This window comes from Amblyomma americanum, chromosome 1 (genome assembly GCF_052857255.1).
Source record: "Amblyomma americanum isolate KBUSLIRL-KWMA chromosome 1, ASM5285725v1, whole genome shotgun sequence".
Lineage (NCBI taxonomy): Eukaryota > Metazoa > Arthropoda > Arachnida > Ixodida > Ixodidae > Amblyomma > Amblyomma americanum.
This window is the reverse complement of record NC_135497.1, coordinates 56,844,966-56,872,771: the sequence shown is the minus strand read 5'-3', so window position 1 is coordinate 56,872,771 and position 27,806 is coordinate 56,844,966. Positions and strand designations below refer to the sequence as shown.

The 27,806-nt window shown below is 43.1% G+C and overlaps 1 protein-coding gene across 1 annotated transcript; it reads left to right on the top strand.

Annotated features, from left to right (window-relative positions):
• Got1 (Glutamate oxaloacetate transaminase 1) lies at positions 1-26,467 on the top strand. The gene is made up of 9 exons (XM_077645673.1): positions 1-219; positions 5,692-5,873; positions 5,952-6,060; positions 7,722-7,834; positions 11,513-11,617; positions 18,506-18,656; positions 19,042-19,207; positions 20,939-21,081; positions 25,839-26,467. Exons 1-9 carry the CDS (start codon positions 111-113, stop codon positions 25,982-25,984), a joined length of 1,224 nt encoding a protein of 407 aa, XP_077501799.1. The 5' UTR covers positions 1-110; the 3' UTR covers positions 25,985-26,467.
• Positions 26,468-27,806: the final 1,339 nt, after the last annotated feature.

The following is a 27,806-nucleotide window of genomic DNA, read 5'->3' as shown; positions in this document are numbered from 1 at the left end:
CTACCTGTACCTTCTTTCTCTTGTCTCTCAAGGTGCCCTTACTTGCAGCCGTACCCGAGAAGCGCTTACTGTATCTTGTGGCGGCTTTGTACAGTTTGCGCCGGAAAAAAATGACCCGTTTTTCGTGTGTTGAGGCTGCTCCGCCTGTTGAAATATTCGCTCTCATGCGAGCGTACCGAGCTGATACGTTTGCTCAAAAAGTTGATCTTGGTGTAGGAGGTAAGTTTCTGTGCAGTCTTGTTTTTCCCGCGTGTCCTCTGCTTTTGGCGGCTTTTCAGATTTTGATCTAATGCCAGAGTCCCAGATGCAACTAACTGTTATCAACGCCTTAATGTTCTTCGAATGACATTGCGAAACTTTTTGTTCACTCGTTGCTGTGCGTGTTACTGCTACGTTACAGAAGTAGTTTGCCTGACGCTGGTGTTTCGCTTCTTTGATTTATAACTGAAGGATCACCTTTCTTATCTTGTGTAATGGCCTGATGGCACATGGCCATGATGAGTGCTTGCCATAATTCTCTGCTACAAGGGTAAACAAATGGAGGTTTATGGATATCGTGGCCTTAAACCGAAGCTTACGTCCAGCTGCAAGAAGCGCGCGGTGGACCAGTGTGTGCCCAATGCTGCACTAGATTTTTGCGATTTAACTAGCCGTCATGGGATAGCTAAGTCAAAGTCCTCTACCATGCGTTGTTTACCTCGTTCTCCCAAACTTTACCTGCAATGCACACGCTGTGGCCGGTGATCATTGCGGTACTGTTGTCGACTACACATGCAATGCGCAGTGACTTGAAGTTGGTGGTGCTGAACATTTTGCTTAGTTTTTTTTTCTTGATGTATTCTGTAGGGGGCGTACGTTGGTTTTTGTTTACCACGCCCACTCAACTGCAGAAGGTGGCAGCTGTAGCGACCATGTGACTGTCGAGCGTATTATATGGCAGGCGGGAGATCTGCCGGTTGAAAATCTCCTGGCACTTCCCTCTGATTGGCTACTTAGGGCGACGTGAAAACAATTTTAGCAGATTTCTAAGCCGGGGGCTTAACCACGAGGCTCATGGTAAGTACAAGGAGCATTGAAGGTATTACCTTCAGTGACAAAATCCAGAAATCATATCGCATTGTCAGCAAATGTTTTAATTGTGCATTGTCTTTAACTCTAGAAATATCAGTTGTATGCAATGAAAATCAGTATTTTCAGTCATAGCTTGCAATTTGGAAACACTTGTTTTTTAGTACATGACAGTTGAGACATGGCACACTGTGATGCATTGTATCTGAATAAAGTTGGCATGCTATGGCAGATGTGAAACAGCTGTCATGATTATCCATATTTTTTTTTTTGAAGTTGGCAGCCTAAATGGCTGTTGGCTTGTTATTCTTTTCATTCAGATGTGTCTCATTTGGGAGTGAATAATTCAAGGATAGAGCTTATTAAATTTAATCTCTTCTTTTAATTTGGTTGCTTCTAAAGCTGTTCTCAAAATTTTTGAAGGTTGACCTATACTGTTGACAAAAATCCTAAACACCTGAAGTCAAACCTGCCATAATATCTCAGTGGCTGCGGCGTTCAGCTACTGAAGCCAAGGCTGTGGCTCCATCCCTGCCACAGTGCAGTATTTCAATAGACGGGAGAAAACAGAAACATCTGTACGTTGGCATTGTCAAAAGCGTTCCCCATTGGCTTTCTATGGCAGCCTTAACTGCTCGATGCGAGGGATGGGAACACTCTAAAAGAAATATTTTGCTATATATTCGAAGAATGGACCATTGCCTTCAATATTCATCTGAACATGCAGAAAAGGTTAAAACAGTCAGTGCATAGTCCAAAGTCTCTCAGTTTTCATCAAATTGCTTGTCTTCACTGAGAAGAGCATGCACCAAGTGTTGAGGTTCTTGTTCTTTTGCTGATAACAGTACACAAGGCCTCATAAACAATGGAATAGGAGAAGATATGATCAAGGCTGCTTTAAATAATTCATTAAAGCGCTGTTTTCCTCCTAGTGTTTCGGTTTTGGTTTTAACACACTGTGACGGCGAAGTACAGTTCACAAGTTTCATGCACTCACAAAATGGTGATGCTGCACTGCTCTGTCATCTCCTGCGAACAGAGATGACAGCTGATACACAGCAAACTACGGAGCAGTGAGTGCGTCACTGTTTGTTCTGTTAGCACTTGTGACTTGTGGCAGTTCTTTGTACTTGCCTTTAATGTCGCAGCTCACATAAAATGAAACCTGCCAGAAAAACAGCACTGTCATAAATTACCTAAACCACTCTTGGGCATATGTTTTGCAATTCTGTGATTTTGAAGCCCTGTGCACCAGTATTGGCAAAAAAATTTCAGAACCTGAAAATTTGGTGCATATACTTTTTTAACCCTTTTGCTGCATGGCGACCAAGTTTGTGCATGCAATTTTTCAAATTTATTTTCGAAGCATCTAGAGCTGTTTTCACAAAGTCAGTGATGGCGGCTACATTTGTAATCCCTGCTGGGCAGATTTGAAGGGCCATTTTATGCCTAGAAAAAAGGATCACTTGCAGCTAGGAAGGGCTGTCTGGTGCAGTAATTTATTTTTGTCTTATGCATTGGAATGTTTTACTGAAGGACATTATAGCTGAGTTTTCATTGCAGAAACAGCTTCGGATGATAGAAATAAATTTATTTGGACATAAATGTGGTTTCTTTAAAGAATAAGGCTGAAATTCTGTGAGCGTGTATTTGAGCATTTAAGTGTGCACCGGGCGTGAACCTTACCTTTTCAGCCATTGTTTTTATTGTGAAAAGGGGGGTTCAGTATATATACATAAATTTTCAGATTTGTCTCGATAGATGATTGTAATGTATGTCTAAAGCGGTTAAATAATTTAACTCTTGATATTAACTTGTACTTGAACACACTTGAAAATGGGAGCAGCATGATTATCTAACTTTTATATGCATTATTAGAATTTTCAAGAATTAAGATCCAGTTCATTTACTTGTGGTGTAAGGTGGCTGGCAGTATGAAAAAAAAGAAGCAAGAAGGCTGTACTTCTCGGCCGAATATTTGATGAGGTAAATGAGAAGGGTAAGAAACGATGAGGACGCGAGATTCATCGTGTCTAGGGTGCATCAAAAGCGCCCAGGCTACATGTTCTGTTTTTTAGTCTGTGCAGCAGGGCATTTACGACAGCCTTGAACTGCAAAATCTATGTATGGGGAAAGAGAAGCATCATTCTCACCTCTGAGAATCTTCGTAGTTTCATGGGCATCTTAAGTGCCATACTGCTGGATAGCAAACCCTCTGGCGTGGGAACTTTGCCTGGGAGCAAAATACCCTGCATGCACAGCTGACATGATGTGTATCACTGCCGTGCATAACTGCAGTAGACTTATATAACTCGCACTTTTGGTTAATTAACTAATCCCAAAATTTTGGTTGGCCGGAATGCATTTTAAAGCCGCTTAATTCATACCTTGGTTTCGCTTAATTCATACCTTGGTTTCGCTTTATTTTGTCTGGCCTATCTCAATGCGGGAAATAGTTGTGGAGTTCGATGTTTCAGGTTAGCGGCATCATGTCAGTTGAAAATTCGTCTGTCGTACCTCCACACGGGAAGCAATCGTTCGAATATACCTCCTAAAGCCTGAATTGCGTAGAACATTGTTGTCTATGCAAGCTCTGACGCGCACACCTCAGCAGTCGCTGTAATTTCTTTTTTCGAGCTTTGCTACCAGCCAGCGGCGCATTAGTCAGCCAAGTTCAAGTGCGCACTGTTTTGGATGCCGATTGGCAGGTCGCTAGCCTTTTTTATTTTCTGGAAGGCATCTCAACATAGTGGCACCAATGATGCTCTCTCCTTGCTTACGTCTGCGTGGACATTTTGGAGCAGTTCTGCTTTGACTTTCCCGACAATGTACATGCAATGGAGCGTTGACGGAATGGAGAAAAATAGTCGTTGGCGCACAGTTTTCACTCTGAAGCAGCTGACTGTTGCCCATTTTTTCCCGAAATATACTATGGTGTGAAATGATTTTTGGCAGCATTCTTTGGGTCCATTTGATAATTGGACTTTCGGATAAATTGTGCACTGCATTTTTTCCAGTCCTTTGAAGTCCCAAATAACATGGTTTTACTTCGTTGGAAAACCAGCGCGTTATTGGTAATGTTTTTCTGTTGCAAAACTACTTGGAGTCTGCTGGTTGAATAAACAAACTGGTGCCTTTCACCATATTTTATGTTGGGCTAATGCTTATAGATGCGTTTGTGTAGAGAGAAGAGTCCAAAATGCTATTTGTGTGCACAGATATTTATAAAAAAAATCACATTTGGTCTTGGATCATATTAAGGTGCACTTCTGATAATTCACGCAAAAATTGCGGCCCTTTGAAGTTTGAATTAATTGAAAGTATACTGTAAGAGGTTTCAAAAGATAGCATTTGCTTGTACATTTTGCTCACCTGATGTGTGCACACATGCTGCCTGCTGGTGATTGTGTATAGACCTTTTCAAAAAGAGGTCCATGGGCACCGCCATATTGGGCACTGGGCTGTGCTCGTAGTACTGGAAAGAGTTGAGGATTAAGCTCCCCCGTGTTTTCCGCACAGTCCAGGAAACCGGTTTTCCCAGGGGCCGTGAAAAGGTTCATGATGTAAAACATGAACATGAAAGACAGACAGGATGACGGAGACAAGCACTTGTCTCCGTTGTCCTGCCTGTCTTTCGTGTTTCCTTTGCACTATATTTTATACCATGAACGTACACCAACTCGCCCAACTTTCGGCTTTACTTAGTCGTGAAAAGGTCTATATTTTGAATAAATTTTGCAGGCCAGACAGTAAAAAAAAAAGGCAGGTTGCTGTAGAGAATGACTTCATTAATACGTAAAATATGACTTTGTCAAAAGGAAGCTAACAGTTGTATTCAGATATGACCACTGACCATTGTAACACTTCTTGAATGCTATTAAACTAAGTTAAATATTACATGAAACTTGGACTATCAGAAAAGTTGTAATCTAACAAAAATTATGCTTAAAGCACACAAATAGTTGAAATTGTAATTTAAATAACACAAACTGTATACAAAAATGAAGCTAGTTCAACTCGTTTAAGGGAAACCCTCAAGGTGGGTTTCCCTTAATGAGTAACTACTCCCTCAATCAATCGAGTAGTTATTCTTTAGCATCCATGTGACTGCAGCTATACGGCTACTAAGGAAAGCTACACAGCTTTCTTGGAAATCTTGCAGTTAAAAAAAAACTTGTCGTGGTTGGGGTCATCTCGTAACTGACTGATGGACTGACTGCAGGTCGAGTTCTCACCAGTCTGCCCGTGCATGCTAAAACAAAACTAAAGTCGGAGGCTTCCTTGCTTCACAGTGCATAACTTTGTGCACATGGATATGGCATGTAATTTGCATTGTTCCTTCTTTTTCTTTTAGCACCAGCGTTGTGCCCTGGAATATTTTATATGTCACTGCAAGTCACTCTAATCGCTCTCTAATTGGCTTTATGCACCGTTTCAGTTGTTTTTCTTTAACAACAGCCATGTAAGCTTGTGTTTGTTTTTAAATTATATGAGCTCCGGTTCATTGTACTTTTCATCACCAGTGTTGTTGAGCCCTCTAGCATTAGGCATAGCAATCTTTGGCACAGCTGCCCTTGTGCCATTAAAACTTACCATCATTATTTTTATTTTTTATTTTTCAAGCTTACAGGACTGAGGAGGCTAAGCCATGGGTTCTGCCAGTGGTGCGCAAAGTTGAGAAAGAAATGGCCGAGGACACCTCACTTAACCACGAGTATCTCGGTCAGCTTGGTTTGGATGACTTCAGCAAGGCGGCCATTCACATGCTGCTTGGGAATGAAAATCAAGCCATCAAGGAAGGACGGGTATTTGCCATTGTTGCAGATCATGTTCTGCCTTCCTAGCGACTTTGAATCTTATGGATTGTGCATCTCTTCCATCAGGCGGTCGGCGTCCAGTGCCTGAGTGGAACTGGATCTTTGCGAGTTGGTGCAGATCTGCTTTGCAAGCATGCCAAGTTTACAACTGTCTACATGTCTACACCTACCTGGCGTGAGTGCAAATTGAGTTCGTTTTGTTCACCGTTAATCAAACCATTTTGACATGTCTTCTGTGCAATGTCCAGTCAGCAGTCTTTTTGCTGTTTATTTGTTATTTTGTCAAATGAAATGTCACAAAAGTTGAAAGTAGGAGCATTTTTTTGTATTCTGACCACCCAGTGTTTGTGCCTTGTGAATACAAGTTGTGAATACATTTTGGTTCCCAAGCGAAACGGTTCACAAAGCAAATAGTCCATAATATGAAATCGAGGAAGAAAATATATTGCAATAAAAAATGTGCTATGATCAAGGTTTGCTTCTGTGCCTAGTGGTGGCCAGTGAATTTGTGCATAATTTTTGGCGCTGCAAGCCCATTATCCTGGTTGCCATTATGCTTGGAAGTAACGTGGTGCAGCTTGACGTGCCTATGCTTCATTTCAAGCATCAGGTGCAACGCCGTGAAAGGTACGGAAGTAGTCCGCATGAAAAAAAACTAAAGGGAGGCGTGTTACTTCACGTGTGTATTGTGGCCGAGTGGTCTAAGGCACGAAAAAGCGACAGCTTGTCGTCAGCAATGAGGGCACATTTAATCAAGATTGTGACAAATGTATCGCATACTAAGCCTGCAGGTAAAGCATTCATTTTTTTTTGCTCATCACAAGGAACGCACTACTTTTTGATCGTGAATGTAGCCAGCATAAACAGTGCGCTAGCTTTGACAGCGCTGCACCTGATGTATGAAACGGAGTATAGTGGTCTATGGCGTCTTAATCACTAAGTTACCAGACTCAGACTACGACTCTTCACATCCAATAAATTGTTTCTACATATCTGCACTCAATCGGCTAACAGGTGTTAATGCAGCTTGCAACATGGCACAAGCTGCAGAGAGAGTTTTCATCGCAGCCATTTATGCAATACGGAAAATGGTAAGGCACATCATCTGAGCAACTTTGCACTGTACTGCGTAAAACCACACAAAAAAAAGGGCCATCACTCAGTCATTTGTACTGCATTCTTTTAATGCTCTGCACTCAAAATGCAAAAAATGAAACATCTGGATCAGACAGTAGAGGTATTGTTCCCATCACTGACCATATTAATGCGACAAAAATACATGGGCCTCAATAAGCTTTGTGCATTTTCTCCTTCCCCATTGTCCAAACAGCGTGTTTACATATTAACAAGGCGTAAATACATTGAAAAAGTTTGGTGCCCAGAAAAATAGTCCATAATTATAGTCGTCCATATTAACAGGGGTCGTATTAACGAGACATGACTGTAGCTGTTTGAGATATTGCTTGGTCATCTTTATTCAGGGTTTGCCTGTGATCCTGTTTTGTCCACTTGTCCGTGGCACAGGCAAAAATAAAGGTGTTTGTGTACATGTCATAAGTGTACGCTAATGTGCTCAATCTCTAGAGCATGTTATTCCTTCTTGAGATGGGCTTTTGTATTAAAAACCTCCTGGACTCTTGCCTGTGATCGGAGTTTTTGGTCATCATGTGTATATTGCTCGTTTTACTCAATATCATGTTAGTGTCAATGTAGCAGATGTTGAGGTTGTTTTACCGAGCAGTTCTTGGCGTGACTTAATGGAGATCAGTTGCACTCTTCTAATTGCCTTGCATGGTATTTTAGTGCAATAATGATCATTCTTTCTTTATATTTCAGCTAACCATGCATTGGTTTTCAAGCATTCTGGCTTTCAAAATCTGAAGCATTACCGTTATTGGGATGCCAAGAATCGCCGCCTTGACTTTGATGGCATGATTGAGGATCTGCAGGTACAGCTAGCACATCATTTTTTTTTACTCCTTTGTGCTTGTCCTGTGTACAAGCCTGTCACATGGCTTGTGGGTAAAGTTTTTGATGTGATAACAGTGCTCAACATAACTTAAGTGATCTCTTCAGCTTTCTTCATACACCTGCTACTTACCGTATTTACACCATTGTAAGTCGACCCTTTTTTTGAAATTTGAAATTTCCGAAGTGGGGGGGTCGACTTACAATCGAAACGAAACCTTGAACTGCCAATAAAAGCAAGAAAAACAATCTATCAGGGACGCTACTGCGATGTTAGACGTTTTTGTTTGCTCTACGGCTCCAAGCGTAGCATTCAGGTATTCCGCGGGCTTTTTGGCCAGGATTTTTCATTTTTTATTTTTACTGCGCACACCGTTACCCACCGCGATGGTTCAGTGCTACTGAACAGGATACCCGGGTTAGAACCCGACCGCGGCGGCAGCGTTTCGATGGAAGCGAAACGCAAAGGCACCCATGTGCTGTGCGATGTCAGTACAGCAGGTTAAAGATCCCCAGGTGGTTGAAATTATTCGGGAGCCCTTCACTACGGCACCTCGTTCTTCCTTTCTTCTTTCACTCCCTCCTTTATCTCTTCCCTTACAACTGGGTTTCTGCCGATATTTGAGACAAATACTGCGCCACTTCCTTTCCCCCAAAACCAATTTCATTTCATTTCACTCGCGGGAAGGGCCGCTGTCCCGCTGTTCCAATCGCGGAGCCTGCGCCAGCGCCCGGGAGTGTCGCTAGCTGATGGAAGAGCCGCTATTTCAGTTGGTTGCGCAATACGTAACAGCGGCTCTTCTGGGGAATGCTGATGTTTGCTGGAAGAGCCGACGCCTCGACACCGATCACTCTTTGTTTGGTGGTGCTTGGAGTTGGTGCTTTTGACTCTACTGCCGGCCGCGTGCTTCGCCATGAGCTCTCTAGGTTCGAAAAGCATTCGGCGCTCATTCACTGCAGCGTTCAAGAGGGAGGCCATCATTTACGCCGAAGAAACCAACAACTGCATGGCGGGCCGCAAGTTCGACGTTTCTGAACGGTTGGTGCAGGAGTGGCGGAAGCAGCGAGACAAAATTTTCGATTGCGACTCCAAGCGAAGAGGTTTCCATGGGCCGAAGTCGGGACGCTTTCTGGAGCTGGAGGTCAAGCTTGCAGCGTATGTCACCGAAGTACGTGATGGGTCCCTTCCAGTGACATGCGAAATGATCACACAAGCCCGGGTCTTTGCTGCGGAAGCTGGAATACTCCGAACAGACTTCAAAGCCAGCAGGGCTTGGGCTTCGAAATTTATGAAGAGGGCTGGCTTCTCTCTTCGTCGGCGTACTAATGTATGCCAGAAGCTGCCTGCTGCTTACGAGGAGAAAGTTCTCGCCTTCCATAGGCACTACCTCAAGCTCCGCGACTCGCGGCGATACCTGCTCGGCCAAATCGGCAATGCGGGCCAGACTCCCGTCTGCTTCGACATGACGAGCAACACAACAGTGAGCGTGAGGGGAGCTCGTGAGGTTAAGCTTCTCACGACAGGAAACGAGAAACTTCGGTTCACTGTTATGCTATCATGCTTGGCAGATAGCACAAAGCTCCGACCGTACATCGTCTTCAAAAGAAAAACGCCAAAGGAAATATTCCTGAAAGGTGTGATTGTGCGAGAGTGAACGAAAAAGGCTTTATGACGGACGACTTAGTTATTGATTGGTACCGTCGGGTGTGGCTTTTGAGGCCAGGGGCATCCCTCAAAAATCGCAATCCGAACCTCCTCGTGCTGGACTCATTTCGCGGCCACCTTACCGCAAAAGTGAAGGCAGAGCTCCGAAAAGAAGATACAGATATGCTGGTGATTCCCGGCGGTCTGACGGGGCAGCTGCAGCCGCTAGACGTTGGCATTAACAAGCCATTCAAGAACTTGCTTCGGCGTGAGTACAACGAGTGGCTGGCGGCAGAAGGGCGGGAACTTACGCCAACGGGGCGCGTGAAGAAAGCCTCCCTGGCGGCTGTGTGTGGGTGGGTGATTTCCGCTTGGGCGGCCGTTCCACGTGATGTCGTGGTGCGGTCATTTAGGAAGTGCGGGCTTTCCATGGAGGACAGTGTGCTGTGGGATCGCAGCGGCGACGACGACGACAGCAGTACCACTGAAGATGACTCAAGTGAGGATGAATAGCCCATCTATGCAATAAATTTTCGTTTTTGAAGCGCTCCACCGGTGTTTTTTTTTCGGACATGCGATTGGGGGGGTCGACTTACATTCGAGTCGACTTACAATCGTGTAACTACGGTAATAGTCAGTGGGTCACTGGTTTCGTGCAAGCTTCAAAGAAGCACTAAGGTGAAACTTTATGATATGATAAGTGAAACCACATGTAATTATAAGTTTCACTTACTTGTATTACCACAGAATGATCTCTAAAACATAAGGCCTCTTGGCAAAACTTACTTTGTATATAAGGTATATAAGATAATTGCAGTTTTCATTGCATTCCCTCTTGAAGTTTGTCGTGGCCGAGTGAAAAAAAATTCTGCCCTGTTTTGTTCACCTTGAATGCTTGACATTTGTTTATTTTGCAGGCTTTCAAAATTGATGCAGTGAACATTTGAAGTGAATCTGGCTAATGTCACAACAGTTGACGTGAGGCTGCTCCATGAACTGAGCTCTTTCATGAGTGATTTGCCTCCAAGCTTGTTTCAGGCATGGGATGTACGAGAAAAATTGCCAACCAATCTTTTTCTATATTAGTAATTTAGTTTATACCAAACACATTTCACATATTAATGTCAGCAACGTTCGCTGTTTCTCCTTTCTTCATGCACACTATCATATTTACCAAGATTCTGTGACATTACCAAATGAAATCTGCTGCAGCAAATTTGGCATAAATAATTATTCTTTTGCAGTGCTGTTAACATTATTGTTAAATACTAATACCTAGAAATCTAGGCACTATAAATACCCAAAACAGGCAGGCATTTTGGCTCACAAAAAGTAAAACAAGCACTTAAAACACAAGCGTTTACCAATCAAAGCTAGTCATCGTGAGTAGTAGTCCTTTATTGTTTAGCAACAAACTGATATGATTGAATAATCTTAGATTTAGTAAAGCTCGCCTCTTCGCACCACTATACTATTAAAGTGGAATGCACAACATATCAGATGCATATTCCTGAAACTGAAAGCATGCTGCTATGCGTGTTAATCCTAGATTTTCAAACTTTAATCATTTTTCGTTCCCTGCAAGTGCAGTTTTATATTAGAAAAACTTTTTCCCATGTCACATGAGGTTAGTTGTGCAAACTTGATCCTATGAGAGTTCATGGAGGCTTAGGCTTTCAGCTGATGTAGCTACGTCTTCTGTGTGTAGAACATTTTTCTTGCCCTCTATTCCCGGTTTCATGATAACTGCACCTTTGCGGTCGGTGTGCCGATGAAATTTTTCATTAAAACTTCTTTTCGGATGAGTTGGTGCATATCAATCTTGTAAAAAGTTATTGTTTTTCACCCGTGGTGACTTCGCTCACACACGTAGCAATCAAAAAAAAAAATTTGGGGTAGGAGGTGCCACAAACGGTGCCTTTTCATACTCAATATATTTTGCACCTTGAATATGTAGCGTTTTGGGGTGCCCTTATGGGCATGCCTGACTCCGTTTGCCTTTTTGTTCTTCTAGAATGCACCGGAAGACTCTGTGGTTGTGCTGCATGCCTGTGCTCACAACCCTACAGGCATTGATCCAACCGAGGATCAGTGGAAGAAGATAGCTGAAGTCATCAAGGTTTGGCATTTTTTATACCTGACCATCATGCTTATGACAGCAGTAAAGTAGAATTAATACTTTAAATTAAATAATTGATGTGGATCAAAGGTATAACTGATAGTGATAGAGGAGGCAAGTTCTCGCGTTATTCTGATACTTGCACTACATACACAACTCATGAATGAAGGCAGTCATTTTTGACAGAGCTGCCGTAGTGGCTCAATGGTTGCGGCGCTCAGCTGCTAACCCGAAAGACGCGGGTTCGATCCCGGCCACGGTAGTTGAATTTCGATGGAGGCGAAATTCTAGAGGCCCATGTACTGTGGGACGTCAGTGCACATTAAAGAACCCCAGGTGGTCGAAATTTCCGGAACCCTTCACTACGGCGTCCCTCATAGCCTGAGTCGCTTTGGGACGTTCAACCCCCATAAACCAAAACCAACCATTTCTGACAGCTGTTCTCAGTTAAAGACATTTGCTTTCATTATTCCACTTCCAGCACACTTTGCTCTTAGGACACATGGGCTACCAGGCGACCAGGGACTTGTGCAAAATATGGTGAGAACACAGCTAAACATGCCGCCTATACAATGCCCAAATCCAAAATGCAGCTGCTGATTTATGACAATCACTCATCAGGAGGGTTGTGTACAAAGAGCTCATCTCGCGTAGCCGTACTATCAGTTGCAACCATCTGCTATTGGGGCATTTTCTAGCAAATGCACCCTGAACATTGATGGCAGCAGAAGTGGCTGATGCATCGTATTAATTCTCTCACACATCCTTGCCCACCAGTTTTTTGTAACCAAAAACAGTAGCATCACTCCACACCCACTTTAATAGGCCCAAACTGAGTCTATAGAAATGCAAATATCAGACCGAGAAATCTTTTATCACCTCATATATTCCCCGCAGGGGGGCGCCTGCAGCCTGCAGGCGTCGCGACGGTGTGTGGCGACACCGCGGGTTCCCGAGCATCCGCAGGGACATCCCCGCAAGGGGATGATGGTGAACAGTGCATCACCACGGACCCGAGCACCCACGTTTCGCCGTGCGTGGCATCGCCGTGTCCGGGGAAAAGGGGTTCGTGGTGGTTGAGCCGATGCCGAGCGTTTGGACCCTTAAGGCCCCTCGGCGGAGGCAACACACCACTTTGGCCCCAGCTTCCTGTAGACGGCACCTTCGGCCTGACCCGACCGGGGGAAATCGGCAGTCGCCTTTTCCTATTCTCCACTTCATCTTTCACTTTCCTACCCCTTTCTCACAACTCTCCTGTCTCCCACTCACTTCTTGGTTTTTTCCTTTTTCCTGGTGGGGAGGGTTAACCTTGTGTGGCTGACAAACCTTTGTTACGCCATATTTGGTTATAGTGATGGTGTACAGCTGGCACAGACAGGGCTTTTTAAAGGCACCTGTCCCGTCCCCATGTAGGGCTCCATGGTGGGTGGCTGCCACCATTGCCGAACAAAGAACACATTCCATGGCTTCTCATTTTTTTCAACCCGATCTCCCTCGAAAAAGAGGGTGCACCGAGACAGATAAATTCTTCAAAAAAAACGCTACAAGCTTCCCTCGATTCCACGTTGTTCACAGCGAACACGAGGAACAAACTGCTAGACAAGTGTCACCATTCATTGTTACCAGGACTTTAACAAGTGCCATAGGAGAAGGGTACAAGATCAAAAAACTAGCAAACGGAGACCTTCTTTTAGAAGTTTTATACAACCACCAACAAGAGAAATTGTCAGAAGTGAAGTCATTTGGAGATATACCGGTCACAATCAGCACACACCGATCTTTGAATACTGTTAGGGGAGTTATCTCAGATGATGACCTCAAATATGTAACTGATGAAGAACTTCTGGAAGGTTTGAAGGAGCAAAACGTGACCAACGTGTACAGGATAAAAATGAGACGAGATAATAAAGAAATCCCCACAAAGCACATTGTCCTGACATTTGCATCTAATATCCTCCCCGACTCTGTAGAAATAGGCTACATAAAGCTCCAACTAAGACAGTACATACCAAACCCACGACGCTGCTTCAAATGCCAACGTTACGGCCACAGCTCTCAGAGTTGCCGGGGCCAACTCACATGTGCTAAATGCTCTTCCCATGAACACGATTCCGAAAACTGTGCAGTTGAACCACACCTATGTGTAAATTGTGAGGGCAGCCATCCTGCATACTCACGCGCATGTCCAGTTTGGAAACAAGAAAAGGAGATTGTCACAATCAAAGTAAAAAAAAACATAACATTTAGGGAAGCGCGGAAGAGGGTAGCTTCGATACACAAACCTACTTTCTCCGATGTGGTGCAAAGGGGCACAGCACCACAGCCGCTTTTGGCTCCCACTCAGGCCACACGCAGTGAGCCTGTAGTGGGGCCACCCGTGCCCAAGGTGGCAGCAGCTAGCGCTGCGCCACCACCCACAAAACAGGACCTCCAGGTCCGCGGGCCCCAAGGTCCCTCCCCACACGAAGAGGCCGAACATGAAAACAAACGTGCGGCTTGCACGTTCGTCCAGCGTGTCGGAGGATGCGATGGACACGATGGACACAAGTCAAAGTAGTCCTAAGGCGTCGACGTCGAAAGGGCGGCGGGGCTCCATAGACCGAAAAAAAAAGAAAAGCCCCGAATAAGGGCGCCTGAAAACCCAACCTAGTTCCTTTCAGTACCCACATAATACAAGATGGCTTTTATACACTGGAACTGTAGGGGACTCTTACATAACCTAAGCGACATAAAAGACATATTAGCCACATACTCACCTGTCGCCTTGTGTTTACAGGAGACAAATTTAGGCTTTAAACACGAAAACATTCTAAAACACTATAAGGTCTTCCGCCGTGACCGAGAGCAGGTGAGCCGGCTTTCGGGTGGCGTAGCCATCATTGTTAACAGTGGAATCGCAGCCCGAGAACACAAGCTTAAAACCAAATTAGAAGCTGTGGCGGCCATCCTGCACACATTTAAAACACTCACAGTGTGCTGCGTTTATATTGATCCACATCTTAAAATAACACTCCAAGACTTACAAGACCTTTTAGTGCAACTACCAGAACCGTTTTTGATGGTCGGAGATTTTAACGCCCACTCCAGTTTTTGGGGCAGTAACAAAACCGACACTAGAGGCCAACTGATTGAGGATTTTATACTCTCCAATAACCTTTGCCTCCTGAACACTGGCAAACAAACCTATTGTTCCCCTAGCTCAGGAAAATTCAGTTGCATAGATTTGTCTTTTAGTTCGTCCTCGATTTTTACAGATTTTAATTGGGATGTCTTAGATAACCCATATGGAAGTGATCATCTACCCATACTAATTAGCTTAGCACATTCACCCGAAGTAATCCCAACTAAACCACAACGATGGAAACTGCACTTAGCCGACTGGGCACTGTTCCGTGAAAAAGCCAGCCTAGATAAAATAGTTTCTGACAACGTGAGTGTAGACGAACTAATCGAATGTCTCACAAACTGTATTATTGCCGCTGCACGCCAAGCTATTCCTCAATCCTCTGGAATAGTAAAACAAAATCACAAATACTGGTACACAAAAGAATGCAAAGAAGCAAAAAAGAAACAAACCAAAGCCTGGGGCATTTTTCGCAGATACCCCACACAGGAGAATTTTATAAAATTTAAAAAGGTGAGAGCAAAAGCTCGTTATATCCGTCGTAGTGCAGAAAAATCTTCTTTGAAAAATTACGTGTCGTCGATAAACAACTCAAGCACATCAAAACAAATGTGGGAGAAGGTCAGAAAGCTAAAAGGCAACTACTCTCCGTTCACAATCCCCCTTCTTACCGCTCCCGGTGTACAGACTAGTCTAGAACAACAGGCAGATATTTTAGGCGAATATTTTTCCGAAGTTTCCAGCTCATCCCACTACAGCGATTCATTTTTAAAATACAAAAAGACAGCAGAGAAACAAAGACTGCCGACAGACTGCGGTACAAACGAACCGTACAATAGTTTAATTACAATACAAGAAATCCAAACAGTACTTTCTGCCGGTAAACATACCGCCCCCGGCCCAGACCAAATACATTACCAAATGCTAGCCCATCTTTCTGACCCTGCCGTAGAGGCACTTCTAAAGATTTTTAACAAAGTTTGGGTATCAGGAAAAATACCCAAAGCTTGGAAGGAAGCTATTATTGTGCCGTTTCTTAAACCCGGGAAGCCACCAACCGCTCCGAACAGTTATAGACCCATAGCCCTTACCAGTTGCCTCGCCAAGTCCTTTGAAAGTGTCCTAAACATAAGATTAACTTTTGTCCTTCAATCCCGTGAACTTCTCGACAGCCATCAATGTGGTTTTAAAAAAGGATGCTGCACCACAGATCACCTAGTCCGCCTTGAAAATACTGTCAGAGATGCGTTTATACACAGACAACAATGTCTTGCAGTCTTTTTTGACTTAGAAAAGGCATACGACACAACCTGGAGGTTTGGGATTCTGCAAGACCTTGCCGAGCTTGGCGTCCGCGGCAGGATGTTAAATTGCATAAAAGACTTTTTATCCAATCGCTCATTCCATGTGCGCCTAGGCTCGACCTTTTCAAAGAATTTTATTCAGGAAAATGGGGTACCCCAAGGCTGTATTTTAAGTACAACTCTCTTTGTCGTAAAAATGAATTCTATTAGGAAAATAATCCCAAGGTCCATTATGTATTCTGTTTATGTTGACGATCTTCAGATAGCATGTACATCCTCAAACATATCCACTTGCGAAAGACAAATACAGCTAACAATAAATAAACTGGCAACATGGGCAGACAGGAATGATTTCCAGTTCTCTCCACAGAAAACAGTGGCCTTACTTTTTTCACTGAAACGGGGTCTACAGACAGACCCCACATTATACCTAAACGAAAGCCAGTTACCTTTAAAAACTGAACACAAATTCTTAGGCATAACATTTGACCGAAAACTAACTTTTCTACCTCACATAAATGCCTTGAAAAAGAAAGCTTCTCGATCGCTGAATATACTCAAAGTGCTTTCACACAAACACTGGGGTTCTGACAGGGCAAGCCTTCTACACATCTATCGCTCTGTGGTACGGTCCTGCTTAGACTATGGCTGCCTGGTGTATGGTTCTGCAAGGCCATCCTACTTGAAACGACTAGATCCAGTGCATAATTTGGGGTTGTGTCTTTCCACTGGCGCTTACAGGACGTCGCCCATAAACAGTCTTTATGTCGAAACAAATGAACCATCACTTACAGATAGAAGAAGCATGCTTACATGCTCATACGTCCTAAAAATCCGTTCCCTTCCAAAACACATCTGTTATGAAATAGTTACAAAGTGTCCATCCAGAACAATCTTTAACAACAAACCGCAAACCACCAGGCCACTGCTCTTGCGCTTTGAAGAGATCTGCCAGAATCTCGGCATACTGAACACATTACCCAGCATTGTGCAAAGACGAGGTCCACTGCCTCCATGGTATGCTTTTCCTACATTGTGCGATTTCACTCTCACACAGTTCCGCAAAAAGCAAACTCCACAACTCCAAATAGTACAAGAATTTCTGGCACTTGAGGAAAAATACAATGGTTTCACAGCCTTTTATACTGACGGTTCGAAAACGGATACTTGTGTAGGAAGTGCAGTGGTGCGAGGGAATTCGGAGACAACAATACGACTTCCACAGTGCGTATCCATCTTCACTGCAGAATGTTACGCAGTATATGTGACCGTAGAAAAAGTACTCAGCGAGAACCTCGAAAACGCTATTATTTACACAGACTCTTTAAGTATACTTACAGCCCTCCACTCAAGAAACGCAATCACTCCTATACTTGGTGACATTATACACAACATAGTAACAGCCACAGCTAGAAGACAAAACATTAAACTCTGCTGGGTCCCGAGTCATGTCGGCATAAAAGGCAATGAGCGAGCAGATTTCTGTGCTGCTCAAGCTCGTGGCAAGGAAATAAAAAAAGTAAATATACCCTTGAATGACTGCATGAAATTAGTACAAAGGAAGTTAAGGAAGAAATGGCAATCGGCTTGGAACAGCGAATTGAATAATAAACTACACTTAATAAAGCCGATTTTAGGTGAATTTAAGTCATGTGTGCACCAAGAACGTTTTAAAGAAGGGATTTTATGCCGTCTCAGAATAGGCCACACGCACCTTACGAACAACTTCCTGCTAACAAAACAAGATAAACCTGTTTGCGAAGAATGCGGAGATGAACTTACAATTAACCACATTTTATTCTCATGTATAAAACTAGAAAAACTAAGAAAAAAGTACTTCACTCAATTTTATCATGAATGCATTCCTTTCCACCCTACATTGCTTTTAGCTGATAATGCCATTGTTAACATACCTTCCATTTTTAGCTTTTTAAAAGCAGCAGGCGTACTTTAAAAGCTGTAATTTTTTTTTAACCACTGGATCGCCTTTATACATGATACACCTCAGCCACTTTCTCATTCTTGAGAAGTAGGCTGAGGCTGTTTATTTGATTGGTTGGGAGCCTCAGGATCCTTGCTAGCCAAGGAAAGTCGCTTAGGCTGCCTGACCATCTTTAAGGCTTTTACCATTAGCCATTTCCAAATTTCTTCCCTTTTATTACTAGGCAGTACAATCTTTTTAAGTCATCTGCACCATCGCCTCTTTTTTATACTCCAAAACATTCTGTAGGAAAGCAATTCTATACCTTGTGCTTGGTGCATGATGGCCTTAGCTGCCTATGTGCCATAAAACCCAACACAACACAACACACCTCATATATTATGCTTGCAGACAGCTGCCACATAGATTTTATGATACATGAAATGGTGCTGATTATTGAGCACATGTAATAGGCAACTCCTGGATTTGATGGAAGGGAAACTTTTTCTGCTCACATTTGGTGATGTATGTTTTTCCAGGCCAAGAAGCTGTTTCCCTTTTTCGATTGTGCTTACCAAGGATTTGCTTCTGGAGACTTGGAAAAAGATAGCTGGGCCATACGCTACTTTGTCTCCCTGGGCTTCGAATTGGTGTGTGCACAGTCGTTCGCCAAAAACTTTGGTCTCTACAGTGAGTATTCCACCTCAAAGCTGAGCCATAGCATCAGTGCTTGTTAGGGTTTATTGTCCACTGCTGTTTAGGAGAACAGTGCTTTCTTGTGCACATTTCTGTAACACTGTATTATCTTTTTGCTTTGGCTTCGTAACCGTTATGCTTCATGAAGGTTTATATTTTGCATTCTGGTTGTGTTCATGCTTAAGATTTTCAGCAGTTCTGGTTCTGGCCAGCAGTTAAACGGCGGTCATAAACTGCTGGACTCAGAAGTCACGAATTCACAATTGAAACTGCAGAACTAGGACAATTTTTGTCAAAGTTTGTGCATAAATCTGCCAGAGCATTGTAACCTGAGGATGTGTTTCTATTGCTGTCTAGATTTCTTTGTTTTTATTTTCAGATGAACGAATTGGCAACCTTTTGCTTGTTATTAATGACAAAGCAGCCCTCACAAATGTCTTGGCCCAGATCACACTGCTTGTCCGAGGGAACTACTCAAACCCTCCCAATCATGGTGCCCGTATTGTCTCCAAAGTTCTCAACACTCCAGAGTATTTTGAGGAATGGTGAGTGCAGAAATGTGTTGTACTGTTAACCTCGTAGTGGACAAGGACAAACCAGGCTTGTCATAAGCCGACTGTCATTTCTGGCTCCTGACAAGCCCAGCTTGTCATGTGTTTTTTGACATTCTTTGTCCAGAGGAGAATAGAGCCCATCCAAAGCATTTTTATGGTTTTCCGACAGGTGGCAGCATGGGCACTTTTCGAAATAAAAAAAATGTGTCCGTTAAGGGGTTTATTTGCGTCAGGAACAACTGGAACAAAAATAGATCGCCAAAAGACATGAACTGACAATAATATTGTGGTTCAGGGGACCAGGATACTACTTTGACCTTGTTTTCATTCCAAGTATGGTTAAATGCTTTACTAGTGAGGTAAAACATCACCCAAGCACAAATGGGCTCAGCCCACCCATGCTTAGTCATGCATGGTGTTGTCAAGCCCTGGGAAAAGAGTGTCCTGGTGGTTGAAACTACACACAGAGTATTTGAGCTTTTCTGGCTCCTTAGTGGAAGCAGCATGCGACTATGGCTCTAGCTTCTTATACATAGCATCCCCATGCTGACCCAACTGGGAAAAAGAGCACTAGCTTTTTCCTATCCACCTGTTTCATCCTTCACTTTCAATTCGGGTGTAGACTGAACAGTACAATAATACAATACAAGGTGCCTTTATTTCAGCATTAAGTGATGTTTGGAGGTGCACCCAAAAAGCCTTAGACTGGCTTGACAAATTAGTGCACCCCTTCTTATAAAACACAGCGGCAGCAGTGTTGTACAGTTAACAATAAAAGGTAACCAAGCTTACTTAGACACATAGTAGTGCAGAATTTGCTTTAAAGAACAAAGTCGCAAGCATTGAAATAACACGAATGATACACACAATAGGACTACATAAACATACATTTTGATAGCAGGAACATACAATAGATTTAAGGAGGTATTCAACAAATCAAGTTTGAAGCCAGGTTTTAAGACTCGCTGTAGGAATTAAGAAGGTTAGAGATTTGAAAGCGAAGAATTTGACAACTGTAATGCCTCTCATTCTAGGCTGCATGCCTAGGCTGTAAATAAATTGTCTTTTTATGGCTACAGCAATCCCGGCAACACTTGTTAAACATAATACACGCGGCATTTCTCATGTTTTTTTTTTTTTTCAGGGTGGGGGGTTAACTTCTCGAAGTGACTCTGGCTATAAGGGACACCATAGTGGAAGGATCCGGATAATTTCGACCACCTGGGGTGAACTGACATTGCGCAGTACACGGCCTCCAGCATTTCGCCTCCATCGAAATGCGACCGCCGTGGCTGGGACCTATCCCACGTCTTTCGAGTCAGCATCCAAGCACCATAACCACTGAGCCATCGCGGCAGCATTTCTCATGTATTCTGGTCTTTATGACGGTGTGCAAGCTTATGAAAAAACAAGAAGCCTAGCAGTCATCACCACACAGTGGCAAAATAATGCTGTGCCATTGAATGTTTTTACTACAGCTTATTAATTTTTATTGCTTTACTGAAAGCTGAATTAGCAACTGGCATTTTTGCTCCAGCCAGCAATCATGAGAATAAAAAAGATGTGAACAGAGGAAGAGGCCTCATTATCACGTTTTGCATGTTTAATATAATAATGCAGCTGCGTAAGGGTTTGCTCAGTTTTTTTTCACTCATTCTTCCTACTTGTTTTGATAGCTGTGTTAATGGTTTGTATTATGTCTTTTGAATTTTTTATAATAAGGAAAGGACACATTCAGACTATGGCCAACCGGATCATTGCAATGAGAAAAGCACTTCAGGATAAGCTCCATGAACTGGGTACACCAGGTAGCTGGGAGCATATCACAAAACAGATCGGCATGTTCTCCTACACTGGACTGAACCGTAAGTGGCACATCTAGGACCATTTGTTGGCCCATTGTAGTGCTCACTAAGGATCATGGTGTGTGCTTGTTAATGCGTTAGCAATAGAAAGGTCTGTGCAACCAGAAATGGCGACTGCTGTTGACGCGTTGCGAACCTTGTGACCTCACAACCTGCCCGGCAACCTCCAGTCTGGATTGTGAGCAAACTGTCCACTGTGGCAGGTGGCAGTTAAATTAATGATTAAGGGCAAAGCCCCACCGGTAGCTGTATTTGAAACAGCCACCTGCCGGGCCAGTGGCGCATATCGCTTAACCGCTGCGTCTCTGCACCAGGAGTGGAATGAGCGCTCCCAGCAATCTATGCATGTAAAGTAGAGAATGACCAATTCTGCATATATGAACATTGGCTACAACAGAATCAGCAGCAACAGAAAATGCTAACCCAGGTGAAAATTTCTGACTGGTTTCCAACTGGGACCAGTTGCATCTGGGACCAGTTGCTTCTGGAACCAGTTGCAATCCCAGATGCATCTGGGACCTTTTGGAATTCCAGATGCATCTGGGACCCGTTGCAATCCCAGATGCATCTGGGACCCGTTGCAATCCCAGATGCGACGGGGGCCTACTGCAACTCAGTCACAGAGGTCTCTACGGGAGCGTCGGGACGACCAAGCACTCCAGCTAGCTCAAATACATTTGAGTAAGCGGGTATACATGGCCATCACGGGAGCTCAAAACACTGAAGACGAGTTTTGAGTGTGTCAATGTTTATTGTCCTTTGCGCCTTCACTGAATCTTGAATCTTCTCGCTGAGCCCGTTCGTCATGTTTTAAGACAGCTGCGGTGGCATTAATACTCTTCTCCCGAGCCCAATAGGTCGGGGTTGCTGCAAAACAAAACATAATCCATTTTTATAGGTGACAAACAAGAGAACAGCACACAGCAACTACAAACAAGCCCAATAATTTACGTCGTCTTTACCCACGCAAGTCTATGAGGCGTCCAGGGGTGCTGTCTGCATCATTAAGACACAATCGTGCTGAGCGGAGTTTGCTTCCACATGCACTTTGGCACACGGTCCGAATGCATGCCCACTTCTCGTATAGTAGAGGTCAGTTGCATACATCACCAGCCTTTGTTTCAATGCACAGCGAGTTTGGCAAAACAGCCAAATGAGTGAGCGTAAAAATATAACGTGCCGCTAAATGCGTTAGATTTTTTCATTACGAACGTAAAAATAGCATAAAATACACTTAAATGAGCGAACTGAGTATGCACCTGGAAAGGGCAGGATTCCAGCTGATGAAAACGACTTGTAGTCCTAATTGGTATTGGCGGCATGGCTGAGTAGTAAAAGCAAGCAAACTGTCTTCCTTCAGCCCCATCAAGGAAAGAACTGTTGAACAATGTTGCCAACAGTAGTATGCGAAAAATTAATTTTATGTCGATGTTTTTCACACAACGTTCCCACGGAACACGATGAGAATCCACGCGACCATTGCCGCCATGGCTACCCTAGCACAGACAGTGTGTGCGAAACTGACGCTTGTTTTGTATTGGCAACTTTTTATACTTGAAGGTTTTCACTTGTTCTGTTGTGGCTCACAGGGTTGCTCATGTGGTTCACTAGGGATTGAAGGCCACACAACAAGGACTTTGTTCATCATTATGAACAGCATAACAAAATTTAGAGGCAGAGTAACTTTGTTCCACCTATGGTGCCTGTGCATAAATTTATGTGACAACTACACCAAGGTCTCTTGGTTGCTTAGCATGCGAGTCATTCTTAACGGAAGCACCTAAATGTCCATTTATGAAATTGTGGCATATGAGTAGGCACTAATTTTAGAAATCTTATTTTCAAGCAAGGCACCATATGGTGAGTAGGTTGTAAGTGCCCTTGAAGGGGAAATGCGGGTGTTGAAATGGTAAAAAAAATGTGAAAATTTCAATTTTTTTTAATGATTCAAAAATGGCATATTCAGGTTCATTATACTCTGAAGTACCTACCTACGACTTTCCAAGGTCTAATTCAACCTCCAACTACTAAAAACTGCAGTGGTGGCCTAGTGGTGTTAGCATCCATTTCACATTCAGGAGGTGCGGGGTTTGATCCCCAGTGCCACAGGGTACCCCCTGTGATACAGTTGGTACAAGCTTTCCCCTGGTTTGGTGCTCGACTTATTTAGGGTGAAATCCTTGGGAAATGTGTCTTTGACCCCACCTTGAGTAGAAAAAAAAAACCTTGTCCCATGGCGGTTTTTGGCCACAGATGCCCTTGCGCCATAAAAAAGCATCATCATTATCATCATCACCAGCTACTAAAGAATCTGTCGCACAACCTGACATTTTTGCAAAGTACAATAAACATATGGGTGGTTTTGACATGATCAACCACTATGTGGCTTGCTTCTGGGTCATGGTGTGCAATAAGAAGTGGACAGTGCACGTTTTCACCCATTTCTTGGACTAGCTTGCTGCAGTAGTTGGGTGACTGCGAAAATGCTATGGCTCCAAAACACGATCGGCTAGATTTGCCACATAGCACACCACTGGACGCTTCCCTGAACATGCCAGACTGAAGTCCCAGATGAAGTGTCGGAACCTGCATTGCGACAGGAACTCGAGAGCAAAATGCAGAAAATGCGGTGTGTTTCTTTGTCTTCAAAACAGAAACTGTTTCCTTGAGTTTCATATGCTTAAAGCCCCAGAGTACCCACCTGGATATCAGCAAACTAACTACCTTCCGTTTGAGTTTTTAACCTGCATTAATTTTTTTCTCGTTTTGCAGTATTTTGTGGTTCAATAAAGAAGGTTTACAAAAATTGTTCAAGAGTTGTCTCAGGACTGAAGAGGATATGGGGGCGTCCAACACATGTACAGGTGTTCAGAGAACCTAAAAACACTTCCAATCACATGTACTGCCCTCTATGCTAACCACCAGTGTCCACCAATGTTCCAGTGTTAAGAAATTCTGGTGTGTCATTAAACCTCCAACCGCTGATCGCATCGCATTAACCAACCCTTTTGCTGACTCCATTCCTTCCGACCTTTGTGCCACTATTCTATATGCATTTGCTAAGGACTTTTCAGCCATTTCTGATGAACATAAGTTATCAACACACCACTTCAACTATGTTAACATGCCCCCTGTGATTGTTGTTTCACCCGGTGTCAGTAAGCGTATTAATGGACTTGGCGTTCATTCTGCTGCGGGTTATGACTGTGCTAACCAAACTTTTTCAGCAATCTCTTGACCAATCTATGCTACCTAATGGGTGGAAAATAGGAAAGGTGGTTCCAGTCTATAAATCCCTAGCAATTATTGTCCCATTTCCTTTACCAGTACTTGTAAAATGCTCGAACATACAATATTCACCAACCTAGTTAATTTCCTTCCTCAGTGCAGCCTGGTTTTCATAAATATTGCTCTTGTGAAACAGTTAATATCGTTTACACATTTCACCATATTATTGACAAATCAGCACTAGCTGACTGTATAATCTAAAGATTTTTCCAAAGCATTCAATAAGGTATGTCATAAACTGTTACTTCACAAACTAAAACAACTGAATATTGACTAACTTATTGAAAGGGATTGAGTTTTTTTTTCTTAATTGCTCTCAATTTGTGCTAACAGTTATAACTCCAGTTTTACAGATGTGTGTTCAGGAGTTCCACAAGGTTGTTTTTGTTTCTGGTTTATATTAATGATCTCCGCTTCCTTGTGAACTCTCATATCCACCTATTCGCTTATGATGGCATCGGTTTTCGGGAAAAAACAAATGCTAACGATATTGCTTTACTTCAATCTGACCTTACCACTATAGGGGACCGGTGCAAGGGAGGGTTAATGCAGCTTAATATTAACAAATGCCGAGTCATGTGTGTATCTAAAATAACTTCGACCTCACCACCTTACTACATGGATAATATTTTGTTGGAATCAGTTTCATCATATAAATACCTCAGTGTTCACATCACTTCTAACCTTAACTGGTCTCTTTATACGTAGCACATAATTAAAAATGCTAATCGCATGCTAGGCTACTGTATTTACACGAATGTAAGTCGACTCGAACATAAGTCGACCCCCCACCCACCCAAGTCGCATTTTCAAAAAAAAAAAAACTTCGAGGTTGTTTAAGCTTGGCCTTGGATATTGGAACGCGATATCATTATCCAGCGGCCGCTATCGGCTGCCGCGCGCCGCTGTGCCCGTGGGCACACACCAAAATGAAAATGTGCTAGTCACTGGACTAGTCCACATTTGCGCCATCGTCCTCACTAGTGCTGCTGTCGGGATCGCTGCTGCAGTCCCACAGCACGTCCTAACGTCGTCGTCCAGCGAAATCCCGCACTTCGCAAACAACCACATCACGACATCGCGTGGAACAGCTGAAAATTTTCCTCGCTGCAGCTGCCACACTCGCCCAACATTTTCACAAGGGGGGCTTGTGGAACCCAGGTTTCTCTTGCCGAACAACCTCGTAACGAATCATTAATTGCACTGGCACCTTTTTAAAAGCAGTGTTTGTTCATTGCATACATTCACCTGTCATCTTGCCTGCATGACAGTTTTGTGCATAATCAGTGTTCATATTTAGCGTCTGCCCTTGTCTAAAGTACTATCGCCTACTTGGAGGGCTGTTTTGGAACTTTGTATGTAGGTGTGTGTGGTGGTTTACTTTTTTTTGCTAATATTTAATTGGCATTGGATCTTCCTGTGGCCTTGATAAATAAATTATTGCTCTTTTTGTGTCTCAATTTTGACAGAGCAACAAGTGCAGCACCTGGTGCAGGAGTACCATGTGTACCTGCCGAAAGATGGCCGCATCAGCATCTGTGGTCTGAACACCGGCAATGTGGAGTATGTTGCCAAAGCCATCCATGATGCTGTCACCAAGTTCCCCCAAAGCTAATCTAATGGCTTCTGTTCCCATCAAAAAAGAGAGCTAAGGTTGTAGGAGCACTCAGCGAGTACTCACTGTGAGGAATTTAGCCTTTGAACACTCCTTTTAGCAATTGTTATGTTTAAACGTTTCCTATTTTGTTAGAGTTTAGCTTTCGTTGACCACTTTTGTTGGTTCAGTGTGAGATAGATCTGATGTTTAAATTAAAGTGCTTGATGGTTTTACATTTATAAAAGGTTGTACAAGTAACTATGTCAAGTTTGTACACTGCTAAAAGTACCCTACAAAGAGCAGTATTTGTGTTTCTAACATGATAACTGAGTTTACTGATTGTAATTTTTTTTCGATAGCTTAAATGTCATAGGCAATTCATGCACCACCTATAAATGGTGCCCAAATTTTTACCCTATTCTCCCACTGCAATTGCACTAAATTGCCAAAGCTGTATATTAGTCTTGGTTGTCGAATAAAACTTTTGTTTGGAATCTGAAATTTTTCTTTCTCTGTATTGTATTTCCACACTATGAAAAATGTGCTGTGGGAATACAGCTGGTGGGCAAGTTGGAATCCATGAAATTTTGAGAAATAAAATAATTTATCAGTAGTGTTAAGTTAGAAACGTTAGCTATGCTGTGCGTCTTGTTTGTTACGCTTGCATATACATTTCCAACCTGTGCACAGTAGTGCTTCTTGCACCTGGCTCTACCAAACGCTCTCTGGGCATCGCATTATTTTTCACTGAGCTGCTGTGCCCATCTGCCACGGGCAAGGTGGTGTTGGTGGCGCCATGGATAAAAAGCAGTCCCGCGAGCAATATAGCAAAGCCCAATTTGGAGTGGTCTATAGGATGCAAACGCATGTAACGCATTGAAAACTCTTCCAGAACAAGAAACGGCCATGCGTGCCACTGACATCCAGATTACATTTTCTAAACACCAACGAGGGCAAAGACCATAAAAAAAAATTGAAGTTTACATTATGTCACATAATGTGTTACACTCTGCAAGAGCAGCATGTGCGTCTTTTCCTGACATTTGTAAACTCTATCTATGGGACTTCAACTTTCATCTTCATGAAGTGGCCACCACTTACATGGACTTAAAAGACTATATAGTAGGATACAACTTAAAAAAACAGCAATTGTTAACACTGGGCCATCCTGTATTACTACGCTAGCCAATGACTACGGTAAACAAAATCAGCTTTTTAATGTTTGACTTTATTAAACAAGCCATGTATCAGAATTCTAGAGCTTATATTTTTTTGTTCTGATTAGCTTCTTGTTAAAAAGAAAATTTTTAACAACTTACTACTTATTTGTGGAAGAACGCTCTGCAGCGGTCGCGAATGTGGGCGGATCTTCACTGCAGACTTAAGTTGTATCCGACTATAGATGTCTCATTTTGCGTGCTTCTTTCAAATGATGTGTTAGACAGACTGCATGAATCAGCATATAGTATTCACTTAGGAACACTAATTGATTTATAATTGGATTTTTTCTGGATGCTGTTTCTGTTTCATCAACCGAGTGATGGCCGCGATGTGTGGTTGATGTTTAAGTCGGGAGTGGCACGAAAAAAACTGCAATATCTCTCCTATGTAGTTTTAATTCACTACAACAGTTAGGGGCAGGCAGGGATCAGAGGTGAAATTAAAATTTTTTTGTTGCAGAGCAATGAAATTAATGGGAAGTCCACTGAATGATTAAATTCAAACTTTACTATCGGAAATGAAACTTTTTTTTCAAGTACCGTGCTGGCCCTGCTATCTACAGAAAAGGGCAGGCAGGCAATTTGACTGAGTATAAAGAAAAATACCGAGCATATGGTGG

What these genes read in the sequence shown, in the direction of transcription:
- Got1 (XM_077645673.1), top strand. Translation starts at nt 111, where the DNA reads ATGACCCGTTTTTCGTGTGTTGAGGCTGCTCCGCCTGTTGAAATATTC. An exon ending in GCATGATTGAGGATCTGCAG is followed by an intron (nt 7,835 to 11,512) that starts GTACAGCTAGCA and finishes TTGTTCTTCTAG; the next exon opens with AATGCACCGGAAGACTCTGT. An exon ending in AGATAGCTGAAGTCATCAAG is followed by an intron (nt 11,618 to 18,505) that starts GTTTGGCATTTT and finishes ATGTTTTTCCAG; the next exon opens with GCCAAGAAGCTGTTTCCCTT.